Below are 20,662 nucleotides of genomic sequence, written 5' to 3' on the forward strand. Positions count from 1 at the left end.
GACTCTAAGTAATGACACACTTACTTCGATATTCGACCGAAAGTGGTTGTCCAAATCTGGTGCAGCAGACAACAGGGAGTGTAGCTGTTGAAACAAAAAGAAAAGAGTTAAAAGTTTAAAGCAACTCATTATTGTCCTCAAAATATGCCATAACGAAAACACGAAGGCGAAACACAAGACTAAATAACTGCAAAGTTCCTTAAACTGGTTAAAAATAGCAGAATGTAATACAGAAGCATTACAACAAAGATCCAATCCAATCCAATTTTATTTATAAAGCGCATTCACGAGGCATTACAACCAAACAAGGCGCTGTACACTAAAGATATTAGTTAATCAAACCAGCGGTATACAAACATGTCGAACACAGATAAAAGATAAAAAGGAAATACAACAAAATTCCCAAAAGCTAACAGCTAAAAATCAATAAGACACAGAGTGAATAAAAATTAGAAAAACGTTTTAAAAAAGAACCTCAATAGTATGGAAGTTGATATTGTAAATTCCATTTTTAAACAATGCAGATGTAAGTGATGGTCATAATTATGTTATATAAGCTAGGTTGAAGTAGTGAGTTTTAATACTCGAGTAGTGAGATGTCCCAAACTACTCTGAAGGAACGCTATTAAGTTAGAGTTGAAGCTCCTATTGAAACATATTAATAAAACATGCTATCAAACTATCGACTTGTCCTCAAAAACGTATGCATCGATGAAGAATCTCTCTGAATGCAAAGGAGTTCTCATCATACGATCAATGGTGGAATTCTGGGCTGTATTCCCAGCGGTGGAAGAGAAACACGTTGTGGATTTGCTGCGATACGTTTGAAACTAATGTTCTATGTAACCACCCATTTATTAAAAAACTCATCGAGCGGAATTCAATAGAGTGAGGGAGAGCGGGATGCTTTGTCCTGCACAGACAGTCCACTTCGCCTTATGATTGATGAGGAAGCCATTAATCAACAAAACTTAATTGACAGCAACACAAAAACGCTCCAAAAATCAAACACAAACCTCAACACCATCACTGGCGTTTGCTAAGTCATTTACATCGCGTGGATAGAGGAGGAATGTGGACACAAGGACAGAAATTCCATTTTAGTCCACAGCGGGACGCATTTCTGTACAAACACCTGTGCATAAAGATCATCCATCAAACTCTCCACATGTGGTATTTTCCACAAGCGAGAAAATCAATACGTCTACTTTATGGACAACGTGTGTTTGGAGACATGATTACTTTTATGGATCCAACACATACTCAACAACACAGCAGATTCACCCTGTCACTTTGCTTTAATTAGTCTACCAATTAGACGGATTGGCCTCTTAGGAATAACTGTACCGAACAAGGACACAGCCTCTTAATGTTAGTCCATCAAGTAAGAGAAACACACTTTGTTCTCCAGACTTAAAACAAACTGAAGTGGATTTATAACTTTATCCTTTACTATTTTTTATTGGATTAGTTGAATCTGGGCATTAAAGCTTTATTTTACATACAAGTCTGCAAACATGGGTTTCTTTGGTACTAAAGCAACACTAAAGAGTTTCTAACACTTTAAGCTTTTGCTTTCAAACTGGTTTCAGTGATTCATGAGCCAGACATGTTAGCAAACTAACATTGGACAGCACTCTGTAGCCCTCTGCTGACCAGAAACTGCACTTAACAACTTTTGTGGTTCGGGTCGGCGTTGATCTCTACCTGTTATATACTGTGCTAATAGCTATAATAAAAGGCTAGCAGTTAGCTTTTACATATTGCCGACCATCAATATAAAGTTCAGTAATAATAAGAAAAAGTTAGCTTCTTTTGTGGGCCTCATGGCAGAGCCTGGAAGTAAATGTAAAAGAATAATGTCTTTGGAGGCAAAGCAAAAAGCTAAAACCAGAGCAAACATTTCCACGGTAGCTAAGCAAGATACAAAATCCCGGACTGATTGTCACCTGGCTTTGTTGCTGCTGAATTAAGCAATACTATTTGTGCATCCATTATATGGATATTTTTACTTTGTGGCTTATTTAGTATCAGTTGGCTTGTGTTAGCATTAGCTTATTGTTAGTGCTAGTAACAGCTAGCATGCTGCAAGGTTGTTTAAAGCAGTTGTTATTACGCTTTCAACCAGCAGGGAGAAGAAGCGGGAAACTTGTTAAATGTTATTCTACCTTAGTATAAATATGATGAAGAGTAAACCTTTTATGAAGACTATAGGCACTGATTTACATCAACAGGTAGCAGAGTCAAGCTGTTTAGCCGTGGAAAACCACAATTACTTTATCACATTACAATACATCATCTACCATAAAATGCTTTGAACAAAATAAACTATTTAAAGGTGTGGGTGACGTATTTAACCAATACATTTGTAGTGGTCTCCAGTAGGAATAAATGCCTTTTAAGTTGCTCTCGAGGGAACACAATATACTGGTGCACCATTACCAGAACTGAAGTTAACCACATCACAGCTGCGCTTCAGACAGCAGGTTTTGAAGTCTTATTTCCTGATATTTGGACATCTATCCTCGGACTGGATAACAGCAATGCGTCTCTACCACTAACTTGCAACATGGATGTCTTATCTCCACAAATAACGCAAGCCTAGAAGAGGTTTTCCATATTTTGCAATAGCTAATGCTAGCTGTTAGCTTCTGCTGCCCTTCATGACTCAAAATGGGTGAGTTCATGAATGTTAAGTGACAGTGTGACATAGATCTGTCACATTTTTCAAATCCTAGCATTTCACCATCTATTTTCTATCAGATGCTAATGCAGTAGTTAGGTGTAGGAGACTTTTTTCATGTTCAGCCTGCATGAAAAACACAGAGAGACAGATTAGAATAAGAAATAATCATTTTAAAAAGTTTTTTCAATGAATTCCATTTTTAAGATAAGAAATAAATATTTTTGTGACATTCAGACATTAGTTGAAAACACGTATCGACAGATAATTAAACTTAGTTATTTTTTAAGTGGGGGCTGCGCAGTGACGCAGTGGTTAGAGCTGTTGCCTTGCAGTAAGAAGGTCCCGGGTTCGCTTCCTGGCCTGAGATCTTTCTGCATGGAGTTTGCATGTTCTCCCTGTGCATGCATGGGTTCTCTCCGGGTACTCCGGCTTCCTCCCACAGTCCAAAAACATGACTGTTAGGTTAATTGGTCTGTCTAAATTGTCCTTAGGTGTGAGTGTGTGTGTGATTGTCTGTCCTGTGTTGCCCTGCGATGGACTGGCTCTCTGTCCAGGGTGTACCCCACCTGATTGCCCGTTGGCTGCTGGAGGTAGGCACCAGCCCCCCACCCCCCCGAGACCCCACATGGACAAAGCGGGTTCAGAAAATGGATGGATGGATTTAAGTGAATATGGACAGACAGCGCTGCTATAAAAGCAGAGAACAGCTTTGGATGCCTAGTACCTTTTCAACAGTATCAATGCTTGTAAATAAAGCTGTATGGAAGTATTACTAGATGCTGCAACTCAGAGCTCATGGGGTCGTCAATAAAAAAAAAGAATGGTGTATTTATAATGAGTCATATGCAGCCAGTGTGTTTTGCTCTTGTTCTGACATCTTTTTTTACGATACGTTTTAAATAGAGTAGAAGTGTTGCCATTCAGGGGGCATGAGAAAATATGAGGTTTGCAAAAGAAATTAATAACAAATAATAATTTGATGTCAATTACTTAGTTTTTATTATTTAGTGCTAACAAATATTCTAATTTTCATTAATTGCACGTGTTTACTTCACACCTGAGAACTTATTGTCCAACAATAAAATGTGCTTGCGTGTGTGTATGAAAGAGAAGATTATGTTGATGCACATGGAACAGTTTAATACCTATACAGGAGTGTACAGTAAGCTGATTAAAGCCACTCAGATGGGGGTCAGTTGTGGAGACGATTATAATTCAGTCTGCATGCACAATCAATCCACAGCATAAAACTAAACATCTAAATTCTTGTGGATGACTGTTTTTAGCGACGGGTCCTTAACAGAGCCGATGTGTTGAATATTGCTGTTTACCTGGACCGCATCCCTGAGGTATAACCCAGCTGCTGGGTCAAACTCATTTCCTGCACCTCACGTTAAAAAGCCCCGCGGGCGTCGAACGGCTGCAAACACGCTCCGCTGCCGCTGTTTATGACAGTTCAATAACCGTTCGGCTTCACGGAGAGACTAGAATGACACAAAGAGGCTGCTGAACATGTGCGCGAGCTCGTGTGTGTGGTGATTATTAAACCTGGTGTGTGCGTGTGTGTGTCTGTGTGTGTGAGAGAGAGAGCAGCTACAGTCATTTACATACAGATGCCTCGGTGTTTGCACAGATGATCTGGGTTCCTGTAAACAAAGAGTGCGTTCGGCTAGTATCATCCATCATGAAGCGCAGCTTTACTGACAAAGTGACGGTGGCCAGCTAGACACACACACACACACACCACACACACACACATGTTTATTCTGCTACATAAACACCTCAGGGGCTGATTTAGGGTCAACTGAGAATGTTTCATGGATGACCAGGAGTTGACTGCAATTTGTCTTGTTGAACCAAGTATTTATGTGTGTGTGTGTGTGTATGTGTGTGTGTGATATGCACGTGGGCGGCTGCCTTTCACAGCATTTCTTAGTGTATTTGGAGTTTGGAGATGAAATGGAACTCGCCAGATCGGGCTTCATCTCAGGTAAGAGGATGAGAAAAGAGGTCAGGAGAACAAAAGAGCAGCGATTAACAAACCGGCTGCAGCAGCGGAGACAAAAGAATCGAGAAATGTCACCATCGTAAAATACAAGCAAGGCAGGGAGCGGCTTAGGATGTGAAGGCTGGGATATTTCTGTTGGCTACAATAACGCCAACTCTGGATGAAGAAAGAGTTGCAGCGTGGGAACGTGCTGTACCCACACAGCAGGAACAAAGCTCACTGAGGCAGAGTTTAGTCTAATCCACTGATATTAATCTATAATCAAAGAAAAGATCATCAGAAATGCTAATGTCAGAGGAAAACTGGTATATTTGATCATTTTATTAGGCAAATATGAGATATTTCTGTTATTTAAAGCAGATTTTTGCTTCTTCTTTCCCGTTTGCACTAATATAAGAACACACGTGTGATCGTCTGTGGGAACTTTTAAAAAAAAAGGTACAAATTTCCACGAATGCATCCTCAAAATGATAAAAACACAACCCCATAAATGGTATGATGGTAGATGTGATCAACACTAATCCACCAGTTGCATCAAAGATGAAACACTTTGGGAAAAAAAATAGCCGGTTTGACTTCATACGGAATTTGGAGCAAACTTCCAAAGACAAAGGGGCTTCGCTGGTTGCTATGGTGATTCCCGCTCTTCCAGGAGAGGCGAGTGCTAACGGATATGTGATGTTGTAAACGACTGTGATATTTTATCTGACGTTTTGGAGAAACTCCATCTTGTTCCTCTCCCTCCACCTCTTCACCTCATCATCCTCTTTCACCCCTTCTCCACTCCCATCACCACTCCATCCCTCTCATCCACCGAGGACATCTCTGTCTGCCGCCAGGTTTCTTCTTCTATCTGAGCATCTCTAAGCACCGACTCCTGACTCTTTCTACCCGATGCCTTCTGGTCCTTTTACTTTTGATCTGACATCTCACCATCACTATCTCTATTTCATCTATTACCTTCTCCTGCTGCGCTCACATTTTCATTCCTCTCCCCTCCCGCTCCCTCCTACACCTCCGGATTTCTCCTCTTGCTGCGCCTCTCGTCCTAAAGACGCCCTGAGATGTCAGCAAGCAGATTTCTTTATTCTCCTTCATCTTTTTTTCTCAAACCCGCTACCTGGGTTCTCTTTCAAAAGTTCACTTTTGTAGGTTTTTATCTGCAGATGGGCGACAGGTAGTGCTCGTTTCTCACCTCTCCGTTGTGCACCCCAGAAAGCCTGTTGGTCACCACCGGCTGGTTGTCATTTTCATCCAGAACCTTCTCTGGTACTGGAGGGGGCGCGTCCTCCTGTGGGTCCTCCTGAGGCCTGCGTGGGGGGATGCTATTGGACCGTCGTTTGGCCTCCATGTCAACGCTGTGGCGGCTCTTCTTGCTCAGGTTGACAGAGGCGTACTCCGCCCCTGCTGACAGCGGCGCCCGCTTGGAGGGGACGGGGCTGAGTTTACCGTTTTGGAGGACGGGAGGCTGAGGTGAAGCAGGAGGGCCGCCGGGGCTCGGCTGGGCGGTACCGTTGGAGAGGTAAGGCTGCGCAGGGCCTTCTTTCAGCTCCTTGACAGTCTCATACAGAGAGTCCTCCACGCTGACATCACGAGACGCCGCCGCAATGTCCTTCACCATCTGGATGTCAGAAAAAACAGTTGCGGTTGTTGAAACCAGTTAAAATGACTTCCTGATCTTCCAGGTTGTGAGTGCTTTAGACTCTGACCTCATAAGTGCTGTCCTCCATGGCCGGGGGTCGGTCCCCGGTAAGTGCAGTGCTGGGAGGGATGCTGGGAAGCTCGCGGTCCTGGTGACACTTAGAAGATCTGAGCTCTGAGTGGCTGGAGAGCCTCTCCAAAGACAGCTGGGGGCTGGTGTCCTGTGTGTCCGAGAGGACTGAAGAAAAATATGGTTAAAGTTTTTCTGTTCATGCAGGGTCAATTTAGTTGACCTTAGTTTGTTTAGACGCTTGCAGCATTTTTAGTTCATTTTAAGATTAATTTGGTAGTTTTTTTTTGGTTGTTAAAGTTAGAATATGGAACATTTTAATAAAAAGCTATATTTTTTATAATAGTAATACCTCCATGGGGCATCCAGCGGTTTGCAGAATGATCGTACAGTTTCTTCTTTTAAAGCTAAAGATAAAAAGTAACATTTTTATTCTGTCGGGCTGTGTTTATGTTTACATCTACCAGCCACCAGAGGGCACCTTTGCACTAAAAAGTCCGCTCAGCAAGGCGAGACTGGGACTGTGTAAAATGGCAGACTTGACAAGACAAGCAGCTGATTCTGATCTCAGAAGATGTTCTAATGTTAAATACATAGTATAATATTGTAGCGTCATGAATGTCCTGTTTTTGACCTAAAGGTCATGATCTGCTGCGTCTGCTCGAGCAGAGACATAAAGTCTCTGACAGGCTAATCCACATGAGATAGTGGCCAAGGTCTTTCATGCACTCAGCTCATCTGAACTGCTTCACCTTTGTTACAGCGAAGACGAAGAACTCTCGTGATAAACACATAATCAACAACTTTGTTATTACCAATAATAATGTGAGCCCAATGTTCAATCAATCTGTGAAATGACAATGCTATTACTTGATATAATCCTGTGATCAGTAGTATTTTACAAGTTATTACAATCTTGGACATTTGCACTAGACACTGATGACACGTAATGCTAAAGCCACACGACACATTTCCTTTAGTCTGATCCAATCAGAACCTTCGTTTCTGGTGCGAGGCGAGGTTATCTGTGGTGTTTGTATAAACCCTCTTTTGCATGTCAAATTCTGATTCGCCAGTAAACCAAAATGTGACAATTATAAAAACTATCCCACGCCACCTTTTCTTTAGTTCAAGCGTTCTAGAGAAGTCTCGGACGGCCATCCGGACTTCCTCTTCAGCCAAAAGAACCTCAAACAAGCTGGATAAAATCTGTTGCAAGTTACAAGTGACCGCAACGGTTCCTTCAGAATAAAAGCTGAACCTTACGACGCTTTCAGGGTCTTGGAGACGCCAGTGATAACCTGTCGTGACCTGGAAGCATTCCAAGACTAGTTTGGTCGGCACCGCAGCTTTTCTACGGGCTTCGGTTCCAAGGAGGTTCCACGAGAACCTCGACATTCAGGATCTAACGGAGGCTTCCCCTGGGTACGTAGACCGACAGATGGCGTTTCATGTGTGTTATAAATCTCCAACTGTAGCTTAGAGCGAAACATTCACTCCCACTCAGAACTAAATGCTTCTCCGGATCCGCTGGTTCTGAATAACATTCCACACACACACACCATCGTCATTCATCACGTCTCATTCCACCTTAGTTCCATCAGTACACAGAGTGTTAAAGTTAGTCTTGTTTAAATTGTGTAGAAATAAATTTCTCAACTATTTTAAACCTGACTCTCTCTCTTTCCTTGGAGTTAATACAAAGTGTCACTTAATCCCTGCAATAAAAAGTTCCAATCTTCTGGTTAAAATATTCAAAGATCCATCAGACTGATATTTCATATTTCTATGGAATCTCACATTTTATGGTTCATAAGTAAGATGTAAACGACCCATCCTTTACATATTGTATATTATCACAAACATCCCAGCGGCTGGAAAATTAGCCCTGTTGTTACAATACCATCTCTGAACACCAGAGTTCACCATAGTCCGTGTTCCATTGTCAACCTTTAAAGGTGCATGAAGTAAGAGTGACATCCTGTGGTCAAATCTGGGTACTGCAGCCCATGTATCAAAACAAACAGATGACTTTCTCACTCCTGCTCTGTGAGTTTCGTGGCTCTTGCCATTTTTGGATCAGCACCAGAAGGTTCTAGATGACGAGTTAAGATGAGTTATTCACATTACGTTGATAATGTGAATAACTCATATTAGTGCTTGTAGTGCTATTCTACTGGAATATGGAGTTCTTGGTAAGTAGATAAAGTACAAGGAAGAACTGGGTTGCTCCCGTTTACAGGCTTCCATTTTCCTCACAACACTGCTGCTCTTTGCCAACCAGTGTTTAATTACAAATCCCGGTGCAGACTTGGAAATTCCACGGGCTCAAATATGATTGGCTCTAGAACCAGGAAGTACGGAGGTGGGACAGATTGTTAACAGTGACTACATCCCACTTCTCCCTTTTGGGAAGGAGAGAAGCTGACAACCCCCCCAGCCGACTGAGAAGGAAAGATGTTTCAATGCACCCTTCCAACACGACTGAGACATTAGACTGTGTGATTATTTTCCACTGAAATTCTGACTTAATGTTCATTAAAGCTAATTCACTCTGACATTGCAAGGCTCCTTAATCTTTATCAGAAGATACAAATTTTGCTCTTTTTTTTTATTTCTTCAGTGGACTCCATGAAAAATATCAAAGAAAAACACAAATTGACACATAAGCTGGAATCTTGATTTAAACAAAAATGCATCCTCCTGCAGAGGTTCCATTTTTTTTAGATCTGAATTATTTTGAATTCTTTATTTTTCTCTATTTTTTAATCAAAACTTCAGAAAAACTATAGATGGAGATATCCTCCAAACTCTCCAAAAATGCCAGAATCGTTGGAAGCATTGCACAGTACTGAATGTACCAGTGAGAAAACAACAGCATACGAAGAATCAAAAACAAAAGCAAACATGATTCAAGAACAACAGCTGTGGTGCAAATGTCTCCATTGTGTGAGTTGATTAAGAGAAGCCAGCAGCATCTTGCTAACACGTGGACAACAAAGAGATGCAAAAGTCTCTGCTCACTTGTACCGCTGGTTAGAGGACCGTTGTAGGAGCAGCTGAGGGCCGCGTCCGTCACTGGACTGTCTGCTGATTGGCTGATGGTCTCCCTCTCAGACACCTGCACAACAAAGGACCAGTTGTTTGTCTCGCTCACCTCTGAGCTGCACAGAAATCAATCTGGGTGACTTTCACACCCACCAATACGTCTGCGGAAAGGTTTCAGGTTTCTTTAGGCTCCATCATCCATGTTTCCTCACCAATTTATTGAACAGTGCAGATAGCTAAGCAATGCTATGAGCATGAAATGGATGTTCAGAACTTTTTTTTTAAATAAAACATGAAAATAATTGATAAAATCAAGTAAAAAACCAGAGGAATGTCCAATCAAAGCTAGCAGAATAATCAAAGTAGAGGGTTACGTTTCCGTTTTGCACTTTTTCTCTATAAAATACTAAAAACAAATTGAATTTAAGGCAAACAAAAATTATGCAAGCACTAAATCTGCCTATAGGGAGCAAAATGAGATGAAATCAACATGGTGAGCAAAGAAAATAAGAGCAACTATTCCAGTGTGTTCTGAGCCCTGACTCATCAGCATCATCTAGTTATGAAGTTCAGATACTGAGGGAACATCATATCAGGATAAATCCAGAGGTTTCCTTTGTTTAGGGTCTGTTGTTTTCAGAGTGAGAGATCAGGGTTTTTATGCTGCTCTCCATCTCCACCTAGTGGTCATTATTTTTATAGGCACTAATGTCAATGATGTCATTTTTCCTGTTTTATTTCCTTTTAACATCTTACTGTTTGATTTAAAGGTGAAAAAACAACATTTTCTGACAATATTTCCTCTTGATTAATCTAAAACAACTAATATGATGGAGTGGACTTGGAAAATATGTCCTCATTACAACCTAAAGTCCTCATAAACATAACTAGATGGTTTAACACCATCCTGATTTCAAACTGCATTAAAATGTCACTTTTATTTTACGCAAAGCCAGAAATAAGTGTTTTTAAAAATGACTGATGAGTGGGGGACAGTTCCTGGATGGATCTGCTCTCGCTCGGAGACAAAGACCCCCATTTACCCTGTCAGACGGTGACATGGTCTGTCATACAAATGGGCACCTCCTGCAACAACTCGGCGAGGCAGCAAATTACGCAGAAGCACAAGGTTACAGTAAAGATATCAATCAAATAAGAAAAACCTCACAGAGTTGGAAAGATAAGAGACTACACAACTCTCCGTCTGGTCACTGGAGCGTCAATATTATGGCGGTGGGTAATGGCTGCCTTTGCCCTGACATTGTGTTCAGAAGGACGCCGTGTTCGTTTATGGCTCGTCGTTATGAGCAGAGAGGGCCGAGGTCAACTCCATAAACACAGATTATTCTTTTCTTTAGACTCGCCTGACTGGATACCAGCCACGACGATCAGATCATATTAAACACACGTTTCTGTGACCCACGACTCACTCCGTTCACGAGGTTCAGCTGGTCTCCACCCGGGTGTCCATTTGCTGCTTTCTTCTCCCTAAAAGAGAGAATTAAGATCAATGAGAAATGGGTGATCACACAGAAATTAATCTGTGTAGTTTCTAACGTGGACACGGCTTTGTCCTTCAGGAGGTGATTTAATCCGATACCATCCAGAGTAACTCGCTACTCACACTTTTGGTTTCAGGGTGTATTTCACACTAAAAGAGTCTTTTTTAGGGGTTAATTGTGCATTATTAATGATTAGTTAATTAGAAAACAATATGGGGACAAATTTTCTTGAACGATTAAAATGCGATTAATCTAGATTAATTATAACAAAGCCTCTGATTAATTATATTCATTTTTTAATTAAGTTCCACCCTTAGTATTTCTTTTATTAATTTCATAATAAAAACAAACAAAAAATTCACATTTACAGTGACAGATGAAAGATTTGGAGAGTGGTATTCAAGCTGCATAAATTTCATAATATTTTGTTATTTTTTATATAATTTAATGCTTGGGTGTCTGGAAAAATATACACAAACATATTTCTCTTTTAAGGGAGTCAAAAGGGTTTAAATTAAAGGTACCTGCTGTATGTTAAAAGTAAACTTTTAATCAGGTTAAGCACAAAAACGCTCAATGATTACCTGAGAATGTTAAAAACGGTTTGAAAGCATGTAGGACATGTATTGTTATAAATCCTTTAGATGCAATACAAAAAACAACATATTGGTTTAGTTTAAGGAGTAAATAGAAAAACTGCTAAAGAATCTAACTTATGTTTAAAAATGTTATGTACAAACGTGCATGAGCAGCAAGACAAACAAAAATGGAAAAAAGACTTTTCGTTGTTTCGTATTTGGAAATGGTTGCATTAACATGTTACTGCAGTTTTTGTAATCTTGATTTTAATTCTTTCTTCATATTATGTATTATTTGATATAATTAATGTCATTTGTTTATACTTTATACAATTAATCTTTAAAAAAATCTGAAATATTTAAATATTTAATCTTCTATTTGATGTAAATAATACATTTAAGTTATACATAAAATTGTATTTGAAATTTTATAACAACGTATTTTGATTTCATATTTAATTAATCTTTTATTTATATATTTTTTATATTATATATATTTTTGGTAACTTAAGTGAAGTAAATCTAATCTGTTCTTTGGAATATTGTAATTTTATTTTATATTCATTTAGATTTTAGAACCTTTGATTTAAATTTGGTGTGGTTTTTAAATTTTGTTTAACTTTATCCATGAACTTGTAATTTTTAACATTGAATTTACATGATTTTAAACATATTTCTTTGTGTAAATGTCTTATTCTGTTAGTCACAAAACAGCATTTAAACGTTTTTTTATATTTCATAAAAGTTTTCATATTTAATAAATATTTTTCATTTAATAATGATTATTATTTTGCATTTTAATACTTTAGATAATCTTTGATATTAATATTTTATTTGTAAATATTTTCATGTTAAAGTAGCCCTCATCTTTTTATTTTCATGGGAAACATTGTTTGTAGTTATCGGAACAATAATGTGCAGCTATTTAATACACAAATCTGTGCTTGTGTGTGTGTGTGTGTGTGTGTGTGTGTGTGTGTGTGTGTGTGTGTGTGTGTGAAGCTCACCCCTTGCAGCTGGCACACAGCAGCAGCAGCATGGATGCCAGCAGCAAACCGGTGAGAACGCCGAGGGAGACAACAGACACCAGCTGCTCACTCCCCAGCCACAACACGCCGCCATTAGTGTCCGCCGTCCCCGACCACCAATCTCCACTCAACACCGGAGCCATGACACATCACACAGTGTGGGGAGAGGACATCGGACAGGTAGCAGCTGAGGACAAAACACAAACCTTCAGTGATTTTCAGATCCTTTTTCCAAAGGAACTCTGGGTAACATCACTGAGACAAGACTTTCTCGTTTTAAATTCAACACCAAAATTGTTCTGATGGTTTCCTTTGAAATGATGGAAGTCATGCAAACCACTAAATAAGTAAAGGAAAGTGTGTTTATGATGTTATGATGATGTCATAAAAGTCAAACATGTCAGACAGGCTCTAAATCCTGGTCCACAGCAGACAATCTGATGAGAAATAGCAGAAAAAGCACAGGTGCGTTAAAGGAGGCCGCATTCCATTTAGGGTGGTGTTCTGCTTTTGCACAAACAAAACTCACATCTGTAGAAATGGAACACAGCCATGTTACTTCTACTCTTTCAATGTAAAAGCTGACTTCATATGCTGTTTAAAAAAAGGTATATTAATATATCATATATATACCAATGTTTTATAGCTTTCTTAAATGACCTAAACTCTACCTAACCACCCAGATAGTCTCTTAACTCAGGATAAAATCCCTTTCTTTCAACTTTTTGAGGCCAAACAGCTTTTCAAACCCACTGGAGCTGAGTGCCTTTACCAGACGTGGCCAGCAGGTGGCAGGGCATAGCAGAGAAAGAGACCGGCTGCAGTGCAGACAAGTCTGCTGCAGTGGCCCTCACATCAGAGCCTTGTTTCAGAGCCACAGCATCAGAAACCTCCTCACGTCTGCCTCAGACAGCTGAAGTTGGGCTCCACTGTACCCCTGATGTTATCTCGGCTGATTTATGGGAAACGGAGAGGGGGACGTGGGTGAGACACAGCGAGGGAGGTGAGACTGTAACCGCAGGTCTACAGAAATATCAAACAAATAAACGTTTTGAAAAACTCTCCAAACACCACCGAAGGGAGTGGGGGCCGGGGGAGGAGGGGTGGGGGTGGGGGGAGATGTGCTGAAGTGTGTCGGATCACACTGAGCTGCAGAATCCAAATGAAACCTCAAAGGTTGCAGACGAATTACTTGTTTGGGTTGGAGCGTCGGCGTGTTTTCCCTGATGGGAAACAAACAAAGGAAAAACACTCGGGAGCTTGTGCTGCTTTCACCGTGAGCAAGTTGGTGAGAGGGGAACGCGGCCTTACCTTTACACCTGGGACGGTTGGTCAGGTCGGCCTTGCCTGGAAAAGAGCAGAAAAAAAGATAGAATTAGAAAGGGTGCACACACACGGGGGGTGGGGGGGGGTGGGGGGGGGGGTTACACAAATCTACTTTATTGATCAGTTAGCTCATGTAACTGAGAGGATATAATAACCAAGTGACATCACTGCAGCTGTATCATATAACTCGTTTGAACTACTCTAAATCCAACGATTATGAAAGAAAATCCAAATCACAAATATTTTTTTTACTTTATCACACTGCATTGCTTCCTCCTTTTCAGCTGAAAACACACTGGAAATGCAGCAGTGCTGCTTTTCAAAATAAGAGTGTCAAAGGACGACCCAAAAGCACGGAGCAAAGTGCATTCTGCAATATGCCCCAGACTTTATACTATAATCTGTGTTCCTTTTTACCAACGTTTTCCTTCCCTGTATGGTTGGATATTTATAATTTAAACATTTTTATTTATTGTCTGATTACGTAAAACCTAAAATTTCAAGACTTTACATTTAAGGATGCTGCAGTTACCATATGAAACCAACAGATGGCAGAGTTGAACTGTTTAGAATATTGAGTATTACTTTAAAGTTAAAGTTAAAGTCCCATTAGTTGTCACACACACAGGTGTGTGTGCAAAATTTATTCTCCGCATTTGACCCATCCCCTGGGGGAGCGGTGAGCTGCAGACAAGCCGCGCTCGGGAACCATTTGGTGGTTTAACCCCCCAATCCAACCCCTTAATGCTGAGTGTCAAGCAGGGAGGCACTGGGTCCCATTTTTTCAAAGTCTTTGGTATGACCCGACCAGGAATCGAACCCCTGATCTCCCAGTCTCAGGGCGGACACTCTACCACTAGGTCACTGAGAAAGGTGGCCTAATGGCCACACTAGAATCAATATGGTCACCTTTAACATGCCAATAGTCAGGCTTGTCTGGGCTAGGAACTAAAGAAATATTTGGAGGATGTGTTGTCACCAATTAAATAAACTAATAACAGGAGAGTTTCTATGGAAGCCAGGAGGTTCAAACTGGAAAGAAGCTGCTCTGGTGCGTGGAGATCCTTTTGCATATAACGTAGGCACATTTTGGTGTCCATCCTATGTCGCCAGTGCTTTGCCCTTGTTCTTCCATCTTTATTTGTGCTGACTTTTTAACCCCACCAGAAATGACTAAGAAGGGGCGGAGACAGAAACACATCAGGGTTTCCCCCAGAAAATGAGTTAAACCTTCGGCCGTCTTGGGGGGGGGGCACACGTTCCGCTGCTGTTTCTCACCAGTATCAGCTTATGGAGGGCTCTAGTTTCGTTGCGCCGTTCGTGTCAGAGGACACGGTAGGGTCGGGAGGGGGGCGGGACATGACGCCTAGCCTGGCGGGTGACCAAGTAAAGCCTGGCGGGCCGCCAGGCTTATAAAGCGCTGGGGGAAACCCTGAACATAAAAGCATTCTTTCAAAGAGGTTAATGACAAAAATTACAAAATAAAAGTTGAACAACAAATCTAATGAATTGCAGAGCCCAAATCAATTCCATGTGAGTACGGTTACTCAGCGGTAACAGCCCCAAAAAATCACATGGGAGATTCAACCAAAAACAGTTTAACACCATCTTTGATTTCAATCATTTCAGAATAAACCTGTTTGTAGAATGTTCATCTAATACGTAAACAGGCTGGATTTCCTTGGAGGGAAAAAAGAGAAATCCAAATGTTAGATTCAAAGTTCCCTCTTTTTAAACCTGTCTACTGATCCTTTTGCACAAAAATCTTCAATTTACACCGATCTAATTAAAGATCACCAGACCCAGTATTTAAAATGACTCGGCAGAAATCAGAACTAAATGGCGTCCAAATTCTTGCCTGATATTCAATGACAAGTGGATGAATCACTCGTTCGACCTCGTCTGGTGAAGCTTGTGTCAAGGTGTCACTATCTTCTGCTGTGTACCAGCTTGTGTGTGTGTGTGTATCTGCTGGCACTTAAACCAGAATAATTACCAGCTGCCATAGCGCCGTGTCACCATGGCAACATTTTCTTTCTACCCATCAGCACTATTTATGGCGTCTGGGCGAAGAAAAAAAATCAAAGATGTTTTAGAAGCAACTCAAGGCAGATGATTAAACCACAGGTTGGTGTGTGTGTGTGTGTGTGTGTGGGGGGGGGGGGGGGGGGGGGTATTGGGTTTAATCTGAGCAGTTTTGTCTCACTTTTAGATTTGTTGTGTTTTAACTCAGTTTTTGCACCCTGACGCTCAGGTCATGCACACATGTAGCCATGTTTTTTGTAAAACCAAACATTCTCACTGTCAATCGAGTTTTCAGCTAAATAAAAAAAAACTAAAATTGTGCACAGTCATAGGCATGCGAAGCCTGTAGGTGGCAGGAGTTCCCAAAATTGTTGTCGTCTTAGCGGAAAGACATTGGGTGTTTCTCAATGTCAAGGAACATCGCCTAGATGCTTTGGTCCCGCCCCGGTTTTCTGGGAGATATGTCATCAGGAACTGCCAAGGCGTGTTTCCTGGTCTAGGTTACATGAGGTTATATTTTACTTCTATAAAATGTAACTTTACATCACGTGTCACGTGACGTGACTGCCGCGGTCACCTGGGGAAGTCTGTTCCATTTAATTGTTGTCTTCGACCAAGGAAGGGCAGTGTCCTCGTAAGCAAGGCGTCTGGCTTAGCAAGACATCGCCTTGCTAGGCTAGGCGGCCACATTGAGAAACACCCATTCTCTAGATGTTGTGGGCAGTGACGTCTCTCAACCCTAAACCCCTGGTTAGTTATGTCAACAGGCAAATGCTGACGCCAGTGAATTCACAAATCTCCACTTTGGTTTGAGTTTTTGAACAAATTGTTTATGTTTATTTATTTGGCAGACGCTTTTATCCAAAGCAACTTACAATTTATAACCTATAGGGCATGTTGTGATCTGTGGGGGAAACCGGAGTACCCGGAGGAAACCCACGCATGCATGGGGAGAACACGCAACTCCACGCAGAAAGGCCGCAGCCGAGTTTCGAACCTGCAACCTGCGTGCTGCGAGGCAACAGTGCTAACAACTGCGCCACCATGCAGCCCATTTTTAATTGTAAAAAATATTTTTGTTTTTGAGGGATACACGATTATGTGTGTACAAGTCCTCAGTCTCAACCCTAAAGCCAACATGAGCAAGAAGCCTTCTAGGGTTAGGGCTACGTGTGGCCTTTCAGAGTGGACGTACTACTTCGAGCACAGAGTCATGGAGTTTTCCAGATAAAAGACCCGGAAATAAAAGTGGAAACTGGTTTTTACTAATAAAATCAAAAAATAACTCAAAAAGACAAAACAGCCGTGGATCAAACATGGCTGCAGTTTCACTTGCATGCTTTGATCTACTGTTTATAGATGCATTCAAGCTCAACTTTCATTCTTTAAAAATATGACAACAAACGCGCCTCCTTACACTCACACATGACTCACTGTAGTTCTCGACAAATAAAGAGAAGCTAATTCAGTCGCTGGAATGTAGCTGAAGCAACCAGACGAGTTGATCCACAGAAGACGAAGACGGTCAAAATGAAAAGTTTGCATGAGGAGCAGAACAAAGGTTCACTTCTTGGGAGGAAGAGCGGAGTACCAGAATCGCCAATTAGAGCTGGAATTTCTTTTTTTTGGTCCTGTCCGACTGTAAAGCAATGAGAATTGATGTCTGAGTGCCGAAGACGAGCCTTATAGTTTTACTCTCACAGGTGGAGCCTGACACCAAAACTTTACTAGAAATATTTTCAGTTGTTTTAAATACCAACGAACACGGAGACTGAAACGAAAGAGAAAGGGTGAGAAGAAAGGAAGAGGTGGGGGATGGAAAGATAAAAAGTTCACAAAAATAAATAATAAAGGATGTAGAAGAATCTGCTTCTAGACATGCAGAAAAAGGAAAAAATGGGACACAAAAATGCAACAGGACGAAAATATGGCTGCGCCAACCGCATAAGTCATTTACAATTTCTACTGAAAAGCACACGTTAATAATTTATAGTGCATTTAGTGCCAACCACAGCCTTATGTGGCTATGTGTCAAAAATGCCCAAGTCCATATTTGTGAGAGCACCAAGTGAGCACCTGTGTGCATACACTCGAGTATTTAATAGTGAGTACGAGGGGCCACAGACCTACCCCCAAAGACCTGCGGATGATGGAGGAGTTCGAAGCCCCAGAGATCCAGAGGTCTCCCCCGGAGCGTGGGAGAGCTGGAATTTTGAACCTGAAGAGGCTGCAGCTCCCCTTGTGATGGTTAAAGAATACTGCAATGAAGCCTGACTTAACAGCAACTTTACACAAAGAACATTTCTTTAAAAGCAGAAATGCTAGCAAAACCATTTTTGTTTTCTTGTTTTAATGTAAAAAGCAAGCCTTGCTGTGCACCTAGCTAAACCAGGAAGTTGGGAACTTTGCAGATTAAAACTCCCATGAGCCATTGCTCCACTTGTGGGAATTGTTCTGATTAGTTTATACATTTTAACTGGAATCAATCACTTAGCCCTGCAGTAATGAATAATATTCTGCAGGTCTATGAAAATCTACTGGAAATGACAAGCGCCAGTTTTAGGATCATTTGAGGATGAATTTTCCCAGAGCCCTCTCCTGGAAAAGTGGCCTCCTCACTCACTTGGTACCACCCCATCTCATTCCAGCAATCCCAGTGCTGCAAATGTGCTCTCCCGTTCTGTATTTCCTTGATGAAAAGATAAAAAATTGAAAGAAACGATCCCCTCTAAGATCCAAGGACGCTGCTCTTCCCTTAATACTTTTCAAAATACCCCACATAAGAGTCAGAAGCTGTTTGGTGCTATAGTCCTCCGCCGATGAAAGCTTCAGAAACATGAAAAACCTGACTGGGAAAGCAATTTAAAGAGGAATGTGCTACATGAAAGACACACTTAGCCTGACACTAAACACAACCTCCATCTCTAGACATCCCATCTGAGCCGGTCGGTTCTGATCCTGCAGAGCCAGAAACTGCTGAATGTTTGTTTGAGAAAAGAATTTCATCCATCACATAGGCGAGATAAGAAAAAAACTGAAACAGCTGTGCTTCACCTGGAGGCTTCCATATTGTTTTGCAAGCTGACTCTGGGCTTTTCTGTGCACCAGTGGGGGAATGTTTACGGCTGCTGAGAAATGAACAAAATCCAGCTTCTGGAAGCAGAGCCGGAGGCAATTCAAATGATGTTTTAGAAAAAGAAAAGTCCTGCAGACGTTTTTGTGGAGAAAACTAAATCAATCAATCAAAGATACTTTATTAATCCCAGAGGGAAATTAGAGTTTCAGTACACACAATTCAGAGATCAGACATACATGGGCAAGACACATGACAAGAATTGGTGACTGTGGTAATTCGCAACCCTGAGTCCTACCTAATAGAGATAAGAGGGTTACACGAGGATTGGTTCAGGTGGAGGGAAAAAAAGGCACTTCAGAGCTACCTTCCACCGGGAGGGCAGCTTTGCTCTGCAAAAAAACACCTCAAACAGATATGCAACAGACTTCAGACAACACAACATAAATGTCCACCAGGTGGGGTGGTGGGTTGGGACTATCCACACTTCGGTTCCTGCAGCCACTACAAGGAGCGCATGTCACCTCAGTCTGAACAGGGGGAGGAGCATTGAGGGTTGGAGGGTTGCAGTGACCCTGGAACATTTCAGCGGCCTTCCTGCAGTCCCGCCCAGGCTGGGAAAGGAGACAGAGTTGAGTTGCCATAGCGACGGCACATTCCCCATATCTTCTGAGGGGGAGTTTTCGTTGGAGCCTTGCAGGCTCAAGGGCGCCAGATTCCGATTAGAAATTGTTTTGGGGCCAAACAGAGATAATTTCCTCTCTCTGTCTTACAGTTTGTTGGTCCTCAACCTCTCAAAATCCCAATAATGGACATTAATCTATCCCAATCCATGCTGATTCGTCCACTCTGTCCTTGATGGCATCCATCTTTTGTGCCAATAATGAATCTCGGCCAAAGTTCCAAGCTTACGATTCATCTCGACAATTATGTGAGTCTGTGAATTCACAGCGCGGTGCAATCCATCTCTGAGCTCCGGGATCAGGCCAATATTTCTCGACCGCTCGTTAATTTTCCAATAAGCCAGGTAGCCTCCAAGGCCAGTGAGCAGGAAACCTGACACCAACACCACGAATATCCACACGTTTTCAGAGTCCTCCACAGACAGCTGAGATAAACAAATCAAGTTCCACTGTTTCCAGGAGTCCATGATGTGTCCAACTGAGTCTGTCGCAGAGGGGCATCCGGGAGCCCCTTCTCCCGTTCTCCTCGTTGAAAAAACTTTATCAATCGCGTTGAGACCAGCTGACGAGAACCATTTTAGTGAATTTCAGTTTCCAGTTTCCAGACAAAATGCAGAAGCAGCCGTGCACCCAGCACACACAGACAGACAAAGGGCCTTGAGGATAAGATATGGAGGAGAGGAGGAAAAAAGCGTCTGCACCCTCCGAGAGCCGGAAGAAGAGAGAAACGTTTCTAAACTCATTACAGGACCGGGAGAAGTGAGTAGATGTTGCAGTTTTCAGAGAGTTTTTCCTCTGCTGCAGCATTTTGTGCATCGTTTGGGAAAAAATGAATAAAGACCCAATTGCAATGGATGCAAAAGTACAAAAACTCTCTAGACAACAGTTTCTATGGTAACCTCCTCTGTTATGCTACCACTTCAACTCTGTGTCGTCCAGAAAAAAAAACACGAAAAAGCAATTTCTTTACATTTCTTTTTGATTATTACAGTAT

At 41.5% G+C, this 20,662-nt stretch overlaps 1 protein-coding gene across 2 annotated transcripts in view; it reads right to left on the reverse strand.

The window, feature by feature from the left end:
- The window catches only part of pag1 (phosphoprotein membrane anchor with glycosphingolipid microdomains 1), a 70,955-nt gene that overhangs the window by 715 nt on the left and 49,578 nt on the right, over nt 1-20,662 (reverse strand). The window contains exons 2-9 of one of the 2 annotated variants that reach the window (XM_054745176.2): nt 13,873-13,908; nt 13,754-13,784; nt 12,541-12,748; nt 10,884-10,941; nt 9,430-9,526; nt 6,404-6,573; nt 5,890-6,315; nt 25-84 (exon numbers count right to left, since the gene is read on the reverse strand). In XM_054745176.2, the coding sequence (XP_054601151.2) occupies nt 25-84; nt 5,890-6,315; nt 6,404-6,573; nt 9,430-9,526; nt 10,884-10,941; nt 12,541-12,704 (975 nt within the window). In that variant the 5' untranslated portion in view covers nt 12,705-12,748; nt 13,754-13,784; nt 13,873-13,908. The remainder of the gene's footprint in view (nt 1-24; nt 85-5,889; nt 6,316-6,403; nt 6,574-9,429; nt 9,527-10,883; nt 10,942-12,540; nt 12,749-13,753; nt 13,785-13,872; nt 13,909-20,662) is intronic. The other variant, XM_054745175.2, reaches the window with a different exon arrangement.

Source organism: Nothobranchius furzeri, chromosome 19, assembly GCF_043380555.1.
Source record: "Nothobranchius furzeri strain GRZ-AD chromosome 19, NfurGRZ-RIMD1, whole genome shotgun sequence".
Taxonomy (NCBI): Eukaryota; Metazoa; Chordata; class Actinopteri; order Cyprinodontiformes; family Nothobranchiidae; genus Nothobranchius; species Nothobranchius furzeri.